This window comes from Zonotrichia albicollis, chromosome 9 (assembly GCF_047830755.1).
Source record: "Zonotrichia albicollis isolate bZonAlb1 chromosome 9, bZonAlb1.hap1, whole genome shotgun sequence".
Lineage (NCBI taxonomy): Eukaryota > Metazoa > Chordata > Aves > Passeriformes > Passerellidae > Zonotrichia > Zonotrichia albicollis.
This window is the reverse complement of record NC_133827.1, coordinates 14,377,630-14,397,340: the sequence shown is the minus strand read 5'-3', so window position 1 is coordinate 14,397,340 and position 19,711 is coordinate 14,377,630. Positions and strand designations below refer to the sequence as shown.

The following is a 19,711-nucleotide window of genomic DNA, read 5'->3' as shown; positions in this document are numbered from 1 at the left end:
GGGATGTCCCAGAGGGGGCTGTGTCACAGCAGCACCTCTGTGGCTGTGTCATAGAGGCACAGAGCAGCTTTGATGTCAGCAAGGGGCTGTGTGACAGCACAGAGTGGGCTCTGTGAGGTCACATATTGGGCTGTAACATCACAGAGTTTGTTGTCTGAGGTCATTGAGCAGCTACAGCATTATAGAGGGGATTCTGTGACAACACAGTGCAGGTTGTGACATCATGGCACGGCTGTATGACATCCTAGAGCAGGCTGTGAGATCAAAGTGTGTGCTGTGATATTATAGAGTTTCAGTGTGACATCATAGAGAAGGTTTTGTGGCATCACTGAGAGGGGTTGTGACGTCACAGAGCTGTCTGTGACATCATACGGTAGAGTGTGTGGCCATTGAGCAGATCCTGCCATCATAGAGGGTGGCTCTGTGACTTCTGAGAGTGGGTTGTGACATCACCAATTGGCTGTGTAACATCATAGTGCAGGCTGTGATGTCACAGAACAGACAATGACATCACAGGATGGTTTTGTGACATCACATTCAGCTGCATGACATTCCAGGGTTACATCCCAGAGTTAGATCTGTGACATCATAGGAGGCAGTGTGACATCACAGGTGACTGTGTGACATCACAAGGGCAGAATGACATCACAGGGGCTACATGAGGTCACTTGGGAGGTCACTCTGCCCCGGCCCCCCTCACAGTTCCCCCCAGAGCAGTCCAACCCTGCTCGTGCACAGTGGGGTCCCCTGTCCCCCCGGGTCCCCCTGCCCCCGGCCCCGCAGCCTCCCCCAGAGGATGTTCCACGAGATCGACCCCGGAGCCTGACACGGGGACGGGAGACCAGGGCCCTGGGGGTGCCACAGGGGGACAGGGACTCCCCGGCAGCGTCCCCGTGTCCCCCAGGGCCAGAGCCTGGGCCAGAGCTCCTTCACTCTGGTACAAGTCAGGCCTTGAGAGCACTTAAAAAATCCCTGGAAAGGGATCAGGAAAAACCAGATTTAATATTAAGTGACAGCACCACAGAGTTCATCAGCAAGAGCCACTCTGCTCCTGACTGGATACTTCAGGCACACCAAGGAAAAAAAGCAACAACAAAACCGAACAAATTCCAGGCAATCAATCCAGAAGTCATCAGAGAACTCTCCCTGTCAGTGTGTGACACAAGGACAGTGAGGGCAAGGATGAAAGGAATACGGCCTAAAAGCCTAACAGAGCTCAAATTTAACAGGACTTAACCTACACCTTTACCTTTACTGACACTTTCATCTTCACAATTTAGCAAAAGAACAGAGCTTAACAGTATTTAACCTTACTTAAAACTTTTGATTTAGCAATATAAAGGAGGAATAACACAACAATATTTAACTTAGCTAATAACTTAAATGAAACTTAACAACTTAGCAAAACAACTCTTAGCAGCATTTAACTTAGCTTAGACCTTGTGATTTAACCTCACTTACAGGCCTGACTGATTCAGCTATCCAAGGCACTCCAACCCCTCAGAGAGCAGCATTTCTGCCACATTTCCCCAGCACAGGCACTCCTGTGTGCACACAGACACAAAGAATCAGTGCAAGGCACCTGTGAGCAATTTCCGCGAGGGCAGGCAATGCTCACTGCTGATGCTTTGGCATCTCCCCAGAAAAGGGCAAAGGGTTGAGCCTGGAGGACTGGGGGGATCAGCCCAGGCTCCGTCGTTGTTCAGGATCCCCGAGTGCAGCAAACGGGAGAGTTCCCGGGTGGGAGAGGCCCCACTCAGAGGGAGTCGCTGGCCCAGGAGAGCTCCAAGGGCTCCTTTTGGAGCGCTGTTTGCAGGGCCCCAAGAGAGGGGCTTCAGTCCCAGCAATGGTTCATCCTGGCTGCACTTGGCACCAACAGCTTTCTTTGGCAGTGCAAGAACAGGGATCTTGTGCCACTGAGGGAACAAAAACAGTTCCCAGGGCTGCTCCTACAGAAACCAGGAGCTGGTTGGGCAACAGCAGTGCCTGGAGCAGACAGTGTTTGTGATGAGCTGCAGAGGAGCTGAGCCCAGGGGCTGTTGGCCAAGGCCGAGGCCCAAGAAGCATTTCTCAGCTGGCAGGGTGGCCTGAGAAGGGGATGAGGGAATGCAGCAGCACAGGGCCCATGGAACCAAGGGACCATTGTGACACTGTTGGGCCCTGTGAGACCAAGGCACCCTTGTGACACTGTGGGGCCTCATGGAATCATGGAGAGCACTGTGACATTGCTGGGCCTCATGGAACCAAGGGGACTGTACTGATGCCATGTGACCTCATGGAATGTAGGGATCATTGTGACACTGTGAGGCCCCATCATACAAAGAGTCCACTGTGTCACCACGGAGCCACATGGAACTGTGGAGACCATTGTGACACTTTGGGGTATCATGGAACCAAGGGGCCATTGTGACACTGAGTGGACTCATGGGATCATGGAGACCTTTGTGACACTATGAGGCCCCATGGAATAAGCAAAGCATTGTGACACTGTGAGGCCTCATGAAACCAGTGAGACCATTGTGACCCTGGAGGTCCCCACAGAACCAAGAGGACCATGGTGATCCTGTGGGGCCTGGTGAAACCAAGAGGCCTTTGTGACACTGCAGGGCTGCATGGACCATAGGTCCATTGTGACATTGCAGGGCCTCGTGTCATCAGTGCTCCATTGTGACACTGGAGAGCCAAAGGAGACCATTGTGACACTGCAGGGCTGCATGGAACCAAAGGTCCATTGTGATACAGAGGGGCCTCTTGTCATCAATGGTCCGTTGTGACACTGTGGAGCCAAAGGAGACCATTGTGACACTGCAAGGGCACATGGAATCAGTGGGACTATTGTGACACTGCAAGGCCTTCTGGAACCTAGGCGCCATTGTGACATTGTGGGACTCCAATTAACTAAGGGTCCATTGGATCCAGCTGCAGATCTTCCTGTAATCAACAAGTCCTTGTGACACTATGCGGCACCATAAAACCAAGGGAACAAAGAACAAATCTGTCTGGTTTGGCCTCCCACAGCCACATGACTGGTCCAACTGACCTTGACATGTTTAGGGTCTCATCTGCTATTGAAACAATGGGGCTGCATGCTTTCCTTCCTATGAAAAAGATCTGTTCTTCTCCTCCAGGCATGCTTGGCCAGAACTGGAGTTTCACCTCCAAATTTCCTTATATCCAGGGATTGTTCCCATAGGAATATTTCCAAGACAAGTCTGTCTGGCAATGGTCTCACAAGGGTCACCTCCCATCTGGCCCCAAAACAATTGTCAAGGCTCTGTGCTTTCCTTCCAATGGGAAAGAACTCTCCTGCTTCTCGAGATGCCCATGGCTGAGATTGGGTTTCCACCTCCAAAACTCCCTATATCCAAAGACTGGTCCCAGACAAAATCTGCCATTACTGACAAATCTGGCTGGCCTTGTGCCCAGTGAGTCTCTCACCCGCCTTCCAAACACTGGGGCTCTGTGCTTTCCTTCCTATGGAAAAGAGCTGCCCGTCTAGGCCAGGTGCCCATGGCCAGAATGGGATTTCACCTCCAGCATTTCCTGTTGTGACAGACTGGAGAAGATTGTTGGATCGAAACATGTTGTGTGGGGGGGAGGAAGGGGTAGGTCCAGCACTGCCCTGCCCTGTGACCCCAATCCTTCCAGAGCCTCTATGCCAGCCCAGCAGTGTCTGCCAGTCCCTGGAACAGCACAGGCAATGCTCCACAGCCACCTCTGCAGCCCCCAACCCAGCTCCTGAGGGACCAAATGAGCCCAAGTCCCACCTGGGGGAAGGGCCCAGGAAGACCAAGGGGTATTGAAGGCTGACCACAAGGCAAGCACACGTCTTGACCCTACCTCCTCTTAGAATTTCTATTTATTTTAACACCATTGGAATTCAGGAGTTGGTAGCTCTGTGTGTGCTTCTCTGTATCTTTTTTGTCTTTCTCTTTTTCTGTGTCTTCTTCTAATTTCACTCTCTTGTAAATTTTAATTGACATAAAATAGAACAGGATTACAATTTGTGGAATTGGATGGGCCAAGGTATTGCTTTGAGAAGTGTTTCTGTTGATTGTTTGTCGTATTGAACATTTTGCAAAAAATTTTCTTGATTTTCCAGTTTGCCAGTAAAGGCTGTTCTATTGTTTTGAGTTCCTGAGAATCTCTTGTTGGTATTTCTCCAGTGCGTCCAACTCAGAGTACACAAACAACTGTAATTCCTTTTAAATGTCTCCTTGAGAGAGTTGTTTGGGGGATGGCAGTCAGGGCTTGTCTGTCCTGCTTGGCACAGCCCAGGCAGGGCTTTTCCAGCCACATTCCACACTCCATTTCCCAGCTGGAGCCCCTGGTGCCTCTGAGTTGTGCTGCCCCAGCCCCAGGGACGCTCTCCTTGTCTGCCCATTCCCCCACGGTCTCTGGGCAGGGATGGCCTCAGTGGGGGCTGCTGACATCCTCAGCACCTTGGAGGCTGCTGCTGAATTTTCCTGCTGCAGAGGCTTGCTCAGCCTTCAGCTCTTCAGTGCAGGAATTCAGTGTCCCAGGGCCCATTAACATTCAGAACACCTTAACAAGCCAAGCTCTGGGAATATTTTGATTAAAGTTACAAAAAATTTTGTAGTTAAGTAGCTCTCAGTAGTGAATTCAAAGTGAATACATGAAATTTGAAAAGACAGCCAGAAAATATTTTTTTTGCTCAACTTTTTTTAGTTTCCTGTTAATTTTTTGATATGTGCAGTCTCCAATTGACACTGAATCCAAGAACCTCCTCATGCAATTTGAATAGATATGAAAATCAAGACCCTTTATCACTGACAACCAATCAGGCTCTGTCCCTATCCCCAGCCCACCATTTCCCCCATCCAAGGCGTGGCACTCAGAGCAGCCTTGTTCAAATCTGAGCTCCTTCCAGCCCAGGCTGCACCTGCAGCTTTCAGCTCCTTGGCTCCAACTCCCACCTGCTTTCCTTGGAGAAGGAGCTGCCCAAGACAAAGAGGGATGTTCATTTATTGTCAACCAACAAAGCCAAGGGAAGACACAGCTCCATCAAATGCAAAAGTGATTCCTCTGCTGGATATTTAATCTACTTTCCACAGAAGACAGTCTCAGAGCAAAGGAAAACACCTTCTGTGCCCAGCATAGATGCTAAGGTCTCCCACTACCTTCCTGCCCCAATTCTGCCCAGAATTGCTCTTTGCACACACGAGTCACATGCTGAAGTCAGGAGCTCCCTCCATGTCCCGTGGGAGGAAAAGAGAGAAAGGGGATGAAGAGCTCTCCTGTGCAGAGCCAAGGTCCAAGTGCCCCTGCAGTGGGAGCCACAACTCATCAGGTTTGTGTCCTTTGGGCTCAGGGCCTGGTGACACTCAGAGGCACAGAAAGGTTTCTTGCCAAGAAACACAAATTAAACATTTGAACAGTTTAAAATCCCTAACAGCTCTTCCCTCAGCTCTCTGGGATGTCCCAGCAGCATCTGACATGTCCCCAGTCTGCACTGCTCCAGTCTGAAACAGGGCCCAGCATGGTGCTGGGATCATCAGAGAGCTGAGATGTGCTGGAATTCAATGCCCTCCCTACCCTGCAGCAGCCCTGCATTTCCCTCCTGCAGCCCTGGTCTCCAGCACAGCCATTGAGGCTCTTTGGGCTCTGGAGTGTTGCTGCAGACCCCAAGGGCAGCTGAGCTCTGCCTTTGGCACAGTCAGGCCTGGCCAGCACAGGCCATGCTCAGCAATTGCTTGTGCATGTCTGGCCTTGCTGTCAGCCCCAGCAGCGGCTGCATGGCCCCTTTGTGGCCCTGTGCTGGCCCAGCCATGGTGGCCCAGCCCCTGTGCAGGCCCAGCCCAGGCCAGGAGCTTTGCGGCTGGGAACGGCCCCTGTGCCATGGTGCCCATAGCAGCCTTGGGGCTTTGGGCCCCATGGCCTCCCTGCTGGGCAGCCTCTGCCAGTTCCTGCAGAGCCCGTGGCACCTAGGGGCCTGCACAGACAGCCCTGCCACAGGTCTGCCGGCCTCTGGGCCAGCAGAGAGGCAGCCAGGGCTGGCCATGGCCAGGAACAGGCCCTGAGCCCTGCAGGAGGATGGAGCTGGGCCACAGCCAAACTCAGCCCAGGCCAAAGCTGGGCTCAGCCGCCAGGGCTGCCAAGGGCTGGGCTTAGAGACTGGCACTGACAAATGTCCTGGGCCCCCTCCCTGCTCTGTCCATGCCTCCAAGGGCACAGAGCAGCCTCCTCTCTGGGCCACTTGCCTGTTTGCAATGCCTTTCACAGGCCCTGGCCCTGCCCCACAAGGCCTGGCCTGAGTCCTGCCCCTGCACACTCAGCCAGGCTGAGATGGACACTGATGGTTTCTGGGCCAGGCTCTCTGAGCCCAGCCCAGCTCCCTGCAAGCTCTGCCAGCTGCCCTGAGCTCTGGGCAGCACCAAGGGCCTCTCCTCAGCCCAGGCCAGCCCAGCCGGCTCTGGCCCCACAGCTCTGCTCAGGCCAGGCTGCTCTGGGCCCTGCCCCACGGCCTCAGCCCCTGGCAAGGGCACAGCAGCAGCTGCAGCTGCCACAGGACTCAGCCCCAGCCATGGGGGAAGGTGCTTGGCCAAGGCCAAAGGAGGCTCCCTGGCTGCCCTGCTCCCCTCGGGCTGAGGTGCTGAGAGCTCTGCAGCCCCTGCTGCCATCCCATCTGCCCAGGGCAGCACAAGAGCCCCGGCCTTGGGGCCATCAAGAGCTGCTCCTGCTCCAGGTCCAGGGCCCATGCCAAAGCTGGGGCAGCCACAAAGCTGTGCCAATTTCTGTTCATTGCTGCTCTGATGGGGATGGATCCTCAGCCACTTGGAGGTTGTTGATGAATTTTATTACTCCAGAGGCCTCTTCTTTCTTGAGCACTTCAGTTCAGGAATTCACTATAAAAAGCTCATTAATATCTGTTAAAAAAATCTGAACAAGGAAAGCCTCAAGGAATAATGTAAGTTTTAAATTCTTCTGTGGTTAATTAGACAGATTTCAGAAGTATATTCAAAGTGACCCTCCTATATTGCCAATAAAAGGGACAGAACTGTTTTGTCCTATTTTCTTATACTGTTCATAGTTTGGTATCAGCAATTGATCTTGACCAATTGATATTAGTCCAACAGATATTGACCCACAGCTGCTTCCAGTGTAGTCTGAATAAATATTAAAATCAAGACCCTTCATTGGCTGACAATCAATCCCTCTGTCTCCCCATTCCTTCTCCATCATTTCCTTCATCCAGCCCCTGGGACACCAATGGATCAGGAGCAGTGTTGCCAGCAGGAGCAGGGCAGTGATTCTTCCCCTGTCCTCAGCAATGGTTGGGCAGCACAAGGTTAGGTCACAGGAACTGGCTGCCCAGGGAGGTGGGTGAGTCACTGTCCCTGGAGGTGTTTAAGGAAAGACTGGATGTGGCACTGATTGCCATGGTCTGGGTGACAAGGTGGTGTTGGGTCCCAGGATGGACTTGATGCTCTCCAAGGTCTTTTCCAGCCTGGTTGATTCTCGGATGATTGTGACACTGCAGGGCCCTGGTGAACCCAGGGGCCATTGTGACACTGTGGGGCTGAATGGAAGCAAGGAGTCCATGGTGATAGTCTGGGTCCTGGTGGCACCACAGAGGCCACTGTGATGCTGTGGAACCAAAGGGCCACTGTGCCACTGCAGAACCAAGGAGACCCTTGGGAGAGCCTGGGGACAGTGGAATCAAGGGGCCATTGCTCCACTGCAAGGACTCTGGGAGCTGAGGGAACAATTGTGACACTGTAGTGCCCGATGGAACCAAGGGTCCCTGGTGACACTGCAGGATCTTGAGTCACCAGGGCTCCATTGTGACACTGCAGCACCAAGGAATTCACTGTGGTACTCTGAGGCCTCATGGAACCAAGAGGCCACTGTGACCCTGCAGGGCCTTGTGGAACCATGCAGAGCATTGTGACAGAGCAGGACCTGGTGTCATGATGGGGCCATTGTGACACTGCAGGGCCCCATGGAACCAAGGGGCCAGTGCTGCTCCTCAGGGACTCCTGGAATGAAGGAAACATGTTGGACACTGTGGTGGCCCTTGGGACCAAGAGGCCATTGTGACACTGTGGAACTGTGGAGAGCATTGCTGCACTGCCAGACCTCATGGAACCAAGGATCCATTCTAACACTGCAGGGCCTTGGGGGACCAAGAATCCATTGTGACACTGTGGGGCCCAAGGATCCAAGGGACTTAGTGACATCAAGGGATCCCATGGAACCAAAGGAACGTTGTGACACTGGGAGGCCTCATGGAATCATGGAGACCATTGGGACACTCTGGGGCCTCATGGAACTGTGGTGACACCAAGTTCTCTGGGAGTGTTGATCTGCTGGAGGGTAGGAGGGCTCCGCAGAGGGCCATGGACAGGCTGGATCCAGGGCCCAAATCCAACAAGGTGAGGTTTAACAAGTCCAAGTGCCGGGTCCTGCACTTTGGCCACAATGACCCCTGCAGGAATACAGGCTGGGGACAGAGTGGCTGGAGAGCAGCCAGGCAGAAAGGGACCTGCAGAGAGTGATAGACAGCAGGCTGGACATGAGGCACCAGTGTGCCCAGGTGGGCAAGCAGGCCAATGGCTCCTGGACTGGATCAGCAATGGTGTGGCCAGCAGAAGCAAGGCAGTGATTCTTCCCCTGTGCTGGGAACAGGTTTGGCAGCACCTCGAGTGCTGTGTCCAGTTCTGAGACCACCAATTTAGGAAGGGCATGGAAGGGCTGGAGCGTTTCCAGAGAAGGGCAACAAGGCTAGGGAGGGGTCTGGAGCACAAATCCTGTGAGGAGAGGCTGAGCGAGCTGGGATTGTTTATCCTGGAGAAGAGGATGCTCAGGGCAGACAAGGTGATGTAAGGGCACAGGTTGGACCTAACGATTTCCAAAGTCTTTTTCAATGTCACTGATTCTGCGATTCTCTGAAACCACGTTTGGAGCAGTTGCAGGAGGAGCCCTGGGCCTCCTTTTCAGAAGCTCCAGCAGCCCAGGTCCCTCAGCTTCTCCTGCCAGCCCCAAAGCCCATCCTGTCAGTCCTGCAGAGTCTCTGCAGCTCCTCCTCACTGCCCACAACAGGGAGCCCCAGAGGCAGACACAGCAGCCCAGATGTGCCCCCCTGGCCTGGAATGCCTCTGGCAAGGGAGCAGCACCAGGCACTGCAGGAGCCTGCAGACAATTCCTGCAGCACGTGTAAGATGATCCTGCTGCCCAAGGGATGTTCCCATGGGGCCAAGTCAGGAACTGCAATGGGGAGTGGGGCCAGAGAGGAAAGGGCAAACAGGGATGGGCTGTTTGCAGGGGACGAAACAGAGGTGGGCAATAGGAAGAAATCTGGATCAGGAAAGAGGACAGAAAGCAAAGGTGAAGCCAAGGAAATTCTCAGGGCAGTTTGGGGGTGGCTGCCAGGCAGCCCTGGCTCTGAGCAACAGCCTCTGCAGTGGGACAGGAAACTCCCACCTGATGGGAACAAACTTTCTGGCTGACTGCAGAGGCCACAACAAAACTGAGTGGTTTCCCTGGTGTCCCCCAGCCCTTGCTGGCCCCAGGGGCTGATGGCATTTGTGCTCCCTCAGGTTCATGTCCCCACACCTACAGCATGGGGGTGTGCCCCCTGCTCTGTGCAATGCAAACAGGGGCTGCTGAGCCAGTGCTGCTGTGTCTGTGCCTGCAAGGATGGGGCACCTGTGTGAGCTGGGGGAGAGGCCAGGGCTGCAGAGGGGGGATGTTGTTGGCAGCTCCATGAGGACGCTCTGGGACGCTGCCCTGGGCTGTCCAGTGCACTGGGGATGGATCAGCCCCTGCTCTGCTGCTCCTTCCCATCTGCCTCAGGGCCCTTGCAGAGCCCCAGCCATGCTGTTTGCCCCCAGCCTGCCCACGGCCAGCCTGGGGCTGCTCACGGGGCTTTTCTGTGCTGAGCATTGGTCTGGCTGTGTTCTTGAGAGAGCCTGGGCAAGGAGCCTGGAGCCCCCAGGGCCTGGGCTGAGGCGTCAGCGCTGCCCCAGCAGTGCCCATGGCCTGTCCCTGCTGCAGCCCCGGCACTGCCACCCCCAGGGCTGTGCCCGGCCCCGAGAGCACTCAGGCCCTGCAGCAACACCAGGGCCACCAGGGCAGCAGGGCAGGGCCACGGCAGCAGCACTGGCAACACCAAGTGCTGCTGCTGCTGCTGGGCACAGCTGCTGGGCCAGCCCTGATCTGCCCCCAGCTCTGCACACAGACATTGCTGCTGCAGCTCCAGAGAAGGCAACAAAAGGGAGATCTTTGGTGAAAACTTTGCTGGGAGATCCTTTATTTCCTTTAAAGCCACCAAGAGCACAGCCCCTCATTGACACAGTCTGTGGCCACAGAGAAGGTGGAGAGAAACAAAATGAGAAATGGCACAAAAAATGACATTATTTTCTGGGCAGTATTAGAAAATTAATATAAAGGGAAAAAATCCACAATCAAAACAAAAATAGGATAACTTTTATTACAAGAGATTTCCAGATATTGGCCAGCAGTTTAATGTTCCTAAAAGCATCCAGTCATCAGTGTCCACACTGCAGCCTTGAGCTCCTGGTTTCTCAGGCTGTAGATGAGGGGGTTCAGGGCTGGAGGCACCACTGAGTACAGAACTGACAGGGCCAGATCCAGGGAGGGGGAGGAGATGGAGGGGGGCTTCAGGTAGGAAAAAGAGCCAGTGCTGAGAAACAAGGAGACAACGGCCAGGTGAGGAAGGCAGGTGGAAAAGGCTTTGTGCCGTCCCTGCTCAGAGGGGATCCTCAGCACAGCCCTGAAGATCTGCACATAGGAGAAAACAATGAACACAAAACAGCCAGAAGCTAAACAGACAGCAACCAATGAAATCCAAATTTTTCTGAAGCTGGATAGTGAGCAGGAGAGTTTGAGGATCTGTGGAACCTCACAGAAGTACTGGCCCAGAGCATTGCCATGGCACAGGGGCAGGGAAAATGTATTGGCCGTGTGCAGAAGAGCATTGAGAAAGGCACTGGCCCAGGCAGCTGCTGCCATGTGGGCACAAGCTCTGCTGCCCAGGAGGGTCCCGTAGTACAGAGGTTTGCAGATGGACACGTAGCGGTCGTAGCACATGATGGTCAGGAGGAAAAACTCAGCTGAAATGAAGAAGAGAAAGAAAAAGAGCTGAGCAGCACATCCTTTGTAGGAGATGTCCCTGGTGTCCCAGAGGGAATTGTGCATGGCTTTGGGGACAGTGGTGCTGATGGAGCCCAGGTCGCTGAGTGCCAGGTTGAGCAGGAAGAAGAACATGGGCGTGTGCAGGTGGTGGCCACAGGCTACGGCGCTGATGATGAGGCCGTTGGCCAGGAGGGCAGCCAGGGAGATGCCCAGCAAGAGGCAGAAGTGCAGGAGCTGCAGCTGCCGCATGTCTGCCAGTGCCAGCAGGATGAAGTGCCTGATGGAGCTGCTGTTGGACATTCCTTCACTCTGGGCATGGTGAACTACTGAAAGAAGACATTGACAAGCTGTGACAGATTTCCTTGAGTCCATCTTATGCTCTTTTATTAGGAATCCCCTCAAAATTATTTTTCCTCTTTTATAGAAAATTTTCTAAAATTCTTTGGTTTTGATTTTGGGTTTGTGCTCCTTCTGAGTTATTGCTTTGTCTTCAGCATTACACTCAGCCCGAATACTGGGGAGACTTTAGGGAAAACAGGGCTCCTGGTGTCCCAGTGCAGTCAGACCTGCTGGAACCACACAGATGCCCTTTGTTCATTTTACCTCTCTCTATTTCAGCATGATCACTCTTAGATCTTTCTTGACAAAAAAAGTGGACTTTTTGAATTCTCCATTTTAAAAATAGTTTTCTCCAAACCCTTCTCTCTTTCCCTGTGCAGCTGGACAGGGAGGAATACCAAGGGTTGGTTTGGCTCTCTGCTGCCTGGAGTTTTGCCTACTGGGAGCTGTTTCTCTCTATTCAAGCCTTGTCCCTGCCAGTGCTGCCAGAGCCCAGCCCAGCCCTGGGGACTCAGCTCTGTCCTGCAGACCCCTCCCAGCACAGGGCACTGCCCAGGGGCATCTCCCTGGCACCAGGGCCTTAAGGGCAGGCCAGACAAACAGAGATGCTGCAAGCCAAGGTGCTGCTGCTGCTGCCTGTAGGGAGAGGAGGCTGAGGAGGCACTTTGTGAGGGAGATCTGAGGCCCATCTGCTGATGCCCAGGGTGACAGTGCAGGAGTCTGTGACACAGACAAAGCTGACAGCCCCTTTCCCTTCCCTTCAGGAGAAAGCTGAGAGCAGCTCTGGCCATGCAGCACCATCTCCACAGCAGGAGGAATCTGCCCTGATGGGGGTGGCTCCTTCCACCTCCAACTTCTCCCCTGCAGCGTCCATGGGGAGCTGCCAGGCAGGCTGAGAGCTGCCCCTGGCAGGTGGCACATGCCCTGGGCTGGCCAAGAGCCCTGAGGGCTGCAGGAGCTGCTCTGCAGGACAGCCCTGGGCAGCCCTGGCTGCAGCCCCAGCTTCACCCCCTGCAGCCGTCCCTGGCAGCAGGAGCCGTCCTGCCCTGTCCCTCTGACGGTGCCCAGGGCAACCCCGCTCTGCAGCACATCCTCCTCCTGCTCCTGCTCCTGCTCCTGCTCCTGCTCCTGCTCCTCCTCCACCTCCTCCTCCTCCTCCTCCTCCTCCTCCTCCTCCTCCTCCTCCTCCAGTGCCACAGAGAAACTGAGAGAGTCCTCCTGACACATCCCCCAGGCTGTGTGGTGTGCTGGCTTCATGAGATCCCTCCAGGAGCACAGGGGACATTGCCCTGCACCCACACACTCACCATGCACAGGGCTGTGAAGATCTTTCTCCAAGTGAAGTCTCAGCTCCATGTCTTCTCAATCCTGATTGCCTTCAGCCTGTCTCTGCCTGGCTCCTGTCCCCTCAGTGCCTGCAGGCAGAGCCCTCAGCCCTGCTGGGCTGGGAGAGGAGCTGGTCCTGGGAAGAGCGTTCCTTTAAAGCTCAGCAGCACAGACACAGCACAAGGACTTTAATGAGCCTCTTGGGGCTTTGGTGTTGTTTACATCAAACTCAGTCCCTGAGAGAGTGTTCAAAAACTTCTCAAGAACTGGAAGTTAAATTTACACTCCAAAGTTTATCAAGTTTTAATGTGTCCCACTGAGGGACACGACTGAGAAAACATCCCTCGGTTCCAGTTAGAGCAGAACACTGGAGGCAGTGATGTGATTTATTAAAAATATATGGATATTGATCTAGTACCGATATCCAACAGTGATGGACAAAGACTGTCTAACACTTTAAATTTAGAAAGTGTATGTTTAGTGCGATGCTGGGCAGCGTGCAGGATAGCAGGGACAAGGAGGCAATGAGGCCCCAGCTCTGCAAGGGTCACTTGTCCCCTGCTCCTACCTCAGGCCCAGGCCCAGCAGCCATGGCCAAAGTGCTGCCCAAGTTGGCTCTGGCAGGGCTGTCTTGCAGCTGCTGCCCATCCCTGTGCCCTGTGCAGCCCAGGCTGTCCCACAGTGTCCCTGCCCTGAGTCTCTGTCCCTGCAGGCTGTCGGCATCCCCCGGCTGCCCCACCTGGCTAGGCCCTTCCTTTGCTGACAGCTCTGCCTCCTGCCTGCCTCTGCCTGCCCACACAAAGCCTGTGGCTGACCCAGACTTCTTCTGGGGGATGTGCTGCACCACAGTCCTGCCCCGAGACAGAAATTCCTATCTCCTCATGTCCAATCTTGGCCTCCCCTTCTGTATTTGTGGTTTAATTTCTCTATCTGGCTCTTTCCCACTAGGGAGAAAAAGCTTTGCCATTTCTGAATCCACCCTTCCAGCCCTTCCAGGTCACTCCTGTTTTGTCCTCAGTCACTTCACAACTGAGCCATCAGTCTACATGGGTTATGTTCTTGAGGCCATCAAACCCCAGCCTGGGAGATCTTTGAGCCCTCTCAAAGGTGTTTTCAGATGAAAATATTCTGTTCATAGTCTAAGAATATCACTAGAGGCCAAGGCCAGGCTAACGTGTCTGTCCTGACAGCTTTTGTCTTGCAGCACTCTTGGGATAGATGGAATTTTGGCTGCCAAATTCCAATTTTTGCCATGGCCCCTGGACAAGAAGGCCATTTTTTTTCCGCAGGAGGGAAGGCACACAGGCCTGCTACTTCTGAGGCAGATGAGATGTGGCCACCAGAGGCCAAGGCCAGGCAGAGCTGGCAGGTTTTTTTCTGGGTATCTTTCCCTTGCATAAAGGAAATTTTTAGGGGAGAGAACCAATTTTGTCCATGGGTGTCTGAAAAGAGAGACAGTTCTTTCCATAGGAAGGAAAGCATGGAGCCCCAGTGTTTCATGGGCAGATGAGAGGCAGCCCTTGACATTCCAAGATCAGCCAGACCTGTCAGGTCCCCCCTGAAAGGCCACATCAGCCAGAGCTTTTCCATGCTCCTCTCATTCCATTGGGCCCCACGATGTCCCAGTGGTTCCCTTGCTTCCATGAGTCCCTGAGGTGTCACAGTGGCCCCTTGGTTGCACGAGGCCCTGAAGGGTCATAATGTTCTCCATGGTCCCACGAGGCCCCACAGAGCCATGATGGTCTCTTGGTTCCATGAAGCCCCATGGTGTCACCATGGTATCTCAAAGTGTCACAATGGTCTCCATGGTTCCACCAGGCCCTCACAGTGTCACCGTGGTCCCCATAGGAAGGAAACAACCAAGCCCCAGTGTTCCAGGGGCAGATGAGAGGCAGCCACCGGAGTCCAAGGGCAGCCAGATTAGACAGAGCTGGCAGATTTTGTCTGGGAGACAGCCTTGCATATAGGGAATTTTAGAGGCAGAATACCAGTTTCAGACATGGACATCTGGATGAGAACGACGTTTTTTTTTCCCTAGGAAGGAATGCACAGAACACTGGTGTTTCATAGCCAGGTGAAAGGCTGCCATCCTTGGCCAAGGCCAGCCAGACCTCTCTGTCCTGGCAGCTTCTGTCTGAGAGCAGCCCTTGGATATTGGGAATTTTGCTAGTAGAATCAAAATTTCGGCCATTTCTGCATTGATAAGAAGAACAGTTCTTTTCCATTGGAAGGAAGGCACGGAGCCCCAAGTGTCTCAGGGGCAGAAGTAGAGAGAGAAGACTCCTGAGAGGTCAAAACAGCCAGACCTGTTTGTCCTGGCAGCTTTCATCATGGAGGAATCCATGGACATATGGAATTTAGGAGGTGGAATCTCAGTTTTGACCATGGGCACCTGATAGACATGGATGGTTTTTCAATAAGAAAGAAAAGTGTGAAGTCCAAGTTTCTTGGAAGAAGATGAGAGGTGACCGCCCATGGGCCAAGAGAGCCCAATCTGTCTCTCCTGACACCTTTCATCTGGGGGAAATCCTTCGATGTAGGGAATTTTGGACGTGGAATCTCAATATTGGCTGTGGGCACCAGGACAGGAAGCAGAGTTCTTTTCCTTAGGATGGAAAGCACAGAGCCCAGTGTTTCAAAGGCAGGTGAGAGTCAGCTCTTCAGAAACCAAGGCCAGCCAGACCTGTCCCTCCTGGCAGTTTTTGTCTGGGAGAAATCCCTGGATATAGGGAATTCTGGAGGTGGTTTCCCAACTTTGGCCATGGGTGCCTGGATGTGAAAGGTGCTTTTTTCCCATAAAAGCACATGGTCCCAGTGTTTCAAAGGCAGATGAGAGGTGGCTCCCAGGTGGCCAAGCCAGCCAGATCTGTCTGTCCTGGCAGATTTCATCTGGGAGCAATCTTCGCATATATGGAAATTTGGAGGAGGAATCCTGATTTTGGCCATGGACACCTGGAGGAGAAGGACAGTTTTGTCCACAGGGAGGAGAGCCCAGAGCCCCAGTGCTCCAGGGGCTGATGAGCTGCAGCCCTCGACATGCCAGGGTCAGCTGGACCTGTCAGGTGGCCCCAGGTGTCCCAGCCAGCCAGGCCTTGATGCCTTGAGAGGCTGCCTGGAGCAGAGGAATAAAGTAGGGATTTATTAAAAGGCCTTCAAAGGATACACCTGGGGCAGTACAAGAGCCCGGCTGAGGGTACACTCAAGATGGACAATGGGTCACACATTTTCACACTTTTATAAGTTTTGGTCCACTTCTATATTGAGGCTAATTATCCAATTACAGCTTCAGGTTGTGAAGTCCCATCCTCCCAGTCTGCTCTCTTCCATTCGCTGTTTGCACTTTTTGGGCCTGGAGGTGCCGCAGTGTCCTTGGCTCTCTTAGGTTTCTAGGTTTCCTACTCCAGTTATGGAGAAATATTTCAAAGGGCTTCTAAAAAAATGCACTCCTATTTTAAAGGATGTATTTTATTACTGCTGTCTTTGGACCAGAGACAATTGCAGCATTCTGCGATTGGTATTGATCCAGGGTCTCTCCTCAGCAGCTCTGGCCTGCTCACAGAAGCTGTGCCTTGAGCTCTGACCCAGTATGGACAACCTTGCTCCACACTGCCCAGCCCCATCCTGTCTGTCCTCACTGCCCTGGGCCCTGCTGTGCTTGCAGAGCTGGCTGCACTCAGCCTAAGAGGGGTTTTCCCTTTTTGGGGTTTTTTGAAGCAATCTGAAACTCCTGAGTTTCCCCACTGAGAACAGACACACTGCTCAAATGTGTGCCAAGACCAAGCTGCCACCAATAACATTCCCCTCACCCAAGGCAGAACTGTGCAGGAAATGTTCTAGACCTTTGCACTCCACGGTTCCATGAGGCCTTGCTCTGTGGCAATGGACTTTTGATTCTACAAGGTTCTGTACTCAACAACTAACAGCCTTAGTTCCAAGTGTCACCATGGCCCTTTGGTTCCATTGGGCCCCACTGTGTCACAATGGGCTCCATGATTCCATGATTAATGCAAAAACTTTGCATAAGCAATGAGCAACACCATGGTCTCCTTGGATCCGCATTGTCGCAACAAACAATGGGTTCCATGAGATCCCAAACTGTCACAATGGATATTTGGCTCCATGTGGCCCCTCTGTGTCACAAAGGACCCTTGGTTCCATCCAGCCCCACAGTGTTACAGGGGTTTCCTTGGTTCCATCTGCCCCAAAATGTCACAGGGTTTTCCCTTTTCCTGCAGAAACCAGCAGCACACCCCAGTGCCAGGGTCAAATGTCTGGCAAGAACGAGCAAGGGGGAACATTTGGAGTGATGGATTTTGCCTTCCCAGGTCACAGTGATGTGGGATGGGGCCCTGCTGTCCTGGAGATGGCTGAACACCAGCCTGCCCACGGGAGGGGGTAAGAGACAACAGCCTCCGTCCATGGAACTGCAACAGCAGAGAGGTCAGGAGAAGGCTGGGTTTGAAAGACTCTCACCAGCACAGGAAACATCAACCTAGAACATTTTCTTGAAAGCTGACATTTTAGACCATTCTTTTATACAGACATGGACCACCAAATACCAAGTTAAACAGTTTTGGCTTTCTCTGGGCCCTGAGACCAGCTGGAATCTTTTCAGCAGTCTGTGCTGTTCCATCCTGTTATAAATTATCAAATCGATAGCCAAACTTATAAGAAAATTAGGAAAGATTTATTAATTTGTCTGTGAGACCGAAGTTTGGTCGTCAAAACCACCTCAGCCAAGGGTCAGCATCGAGCCCGGGATCGGCACTGGGTGAACACGGATCTGACCTCCGAATGTCAGAGTCTCTCCCTGTTCTTGAATGACGCTTTGCGCAGCAAGTTCTTATACAGTTTATTCTTCCCGAGGCAGAAATGACCGAATGTTCTTTGTGTCTCTTCACATGCAGAACCGTGGCTTTAAATGTGCAGAGGTAGACAAAGACTCAGTCCAGGTGTCTCGATGTTGTCAGTCGACTCCAGGGAAGTCAGCATTCACATGCATCAGGGTGGGGTTGTTGATTATCTTGGTAGATGTAATCGTCAAGGTGATAATCGCTCTTAGGTGGACCCAGCGACCCAGGGAAGCCGGTGATTATTGGCCTGGAAACTTGTATTCTTACATTAAAACCCCAATGTTTATCTCAACTAATATCCAGGAACTAGATATGAGTAAGACACTGCTCCTGGCCAGGATGGTCAAAAGACATAGTGTGGATTTTACAGTATTTTATACATAGCATGTATTATCTCTATCATATACTACAATACCTCCCCATTTATATCACCAATTTAATTCATGCTCTCAAATTGCTAAATTTTTCATTTTCTACTTCTACCCGCCACCATTGAGGGTCTTTCACAGAGTGCTCCTCTACACTATTCTTTACTCCCCTTGTGGAACACCCTGTTATCCCATATTATTCACATTCGCTTTTGCTTGTTTCTCGAACTTTGCCAATACTTCAGCAGCATTGCTGGAATACTTCCTTTCTCCCAATCACATGATTTTAGATGTGTTGCCTCCGTAAGTTCCCTCTGGATCCAATGGAATTATTGCTATCTGCATTCCCTGGACCACGGAGTGGAACAGTCTAAAAAAGCATGGAATTAGACAAGGCAGGAATAGGATTCCAGCTACTGAACAGAGCACAAAAAACATCACTTTGTTCCACCAGGCCCCATCAAACAATTTGTCCCACCATGAAGATTGTAAAATCGAGTTCCATTTTTGAACTGGGACATGGGCCACCTTTTTGATCTCGGCCGCCAAACCTCTTATGGTTTCCCCATAATCATCAATTTCAATAAAACATTCCGATTTGTTAAACTTTCCACACACTCCCCCTTCTTCGTCCAGCAAATAGTCTAAAGTTATTCGATTCTGGTACACAAATGCCCGTACCTGGGTGTGCTGCTGACTAAGTAAATCCAGGGCCTCAGAGGTGTGATTCGAAACAATTTCCACCACTGTCTGCAGCTGAATCAGCTGGTTCAGTAGATAAATCGGAGTCCTATACCCGTAGCTTCCATCCTGGGCCCATGTGGCCGGTCCATAATAATAAATTATTCTTGCCGCCTGCCACTCTTCCTTCTCCCAGGCTTGCTTACCACTTATCAGTGGTATCATCATTTTGAGGTTTCTTCTCTCCCTTCTCAGGGTCTTGTATAATGGAGCCCCTAGCAGATTACTTTTTGTTTGAGGGCGAGTAAAGAATACCGGCCAAATCATGCCCAGAGTGCATGATCCCTTCCACCTTGGGGGTAACTCAGTGTATGCCTTCTTTCCACAAATCCAATAAATTCCATCTAGGGCTTTCCATCTAATGTTTATTTTCCCTGGGTCTCCCAGTACTTTCTCAGGCCTTCCAAGGATTGGAAAGGGTTGACTTCAGGATTTTTGATCCAACACAGTCCTATCCTTTTGTTCCATTCACAATTTGTCCCATGAGAGCAGTCATTGCTCATGCAGGAGTCACATTCTCCACCATGATCCCTAGAGTCTGACTGGCTGCTTTCTGAACAAATTCTGGGGAGCTGGACACCATCTGGAGAAGGACCCGAGCAACCTCATCCACCTCAGAGTCCATGTCCTTCTTCAAGGTGACAGAGAGCTCTCCCAGAGTGACAGTGGCAGAGCAGGACACCTTGGAATGGAGGTTGGTCACCTGGGGAAGTTATGAGGGGAAACATAGGAATCAGCTTGAAAAGAAAACCAGTTGCCTTCAACAGAAATGCCAGGACATGACAACACGTCCAACTGTGTCCAGAGGAACATACAAGTACAAGAGGAGGAGAGCACAAGCACAGAAAGGCACTTACTCTGGCACCAATTTCTGGCCTCAGTCCTGCTCACTGCAGGCCTAAAATAAAAATTTCATTCAGTGTTCTACTTAACCCTTCTAAAATGTCCACAACTTTGATTTTAGGC

General features: G+C 52.3%; 2 protein-coding genes across 2 annotated transcripts in view; one reads left to right on the top strand and one right to left on the bottom strand.

Moving 5' to 3' along the window:
- Nucleotides 1-19,711, top strand: part of LOC141730042 (uncharacterized) — a 125,455-nt gene that overhangs the window by 5,192 nt on the left and 100,552 nt on the right. The gene's annotated exons all lie outside the window — the stretch shown is intronic.
- Nucleotides 10,495-11,418, bottom strand: LOC141730122 (olfactory receptor 14C36-like). Its single transcript, XM_074546758.1, has one exon. The coding sequence runs from the start codon at nucleotides 11,416-11,418 to the stop codon at nucleotides 10,495-10,497; it is 924 nt and encodes a 307-aa protein (XP_074402859.1).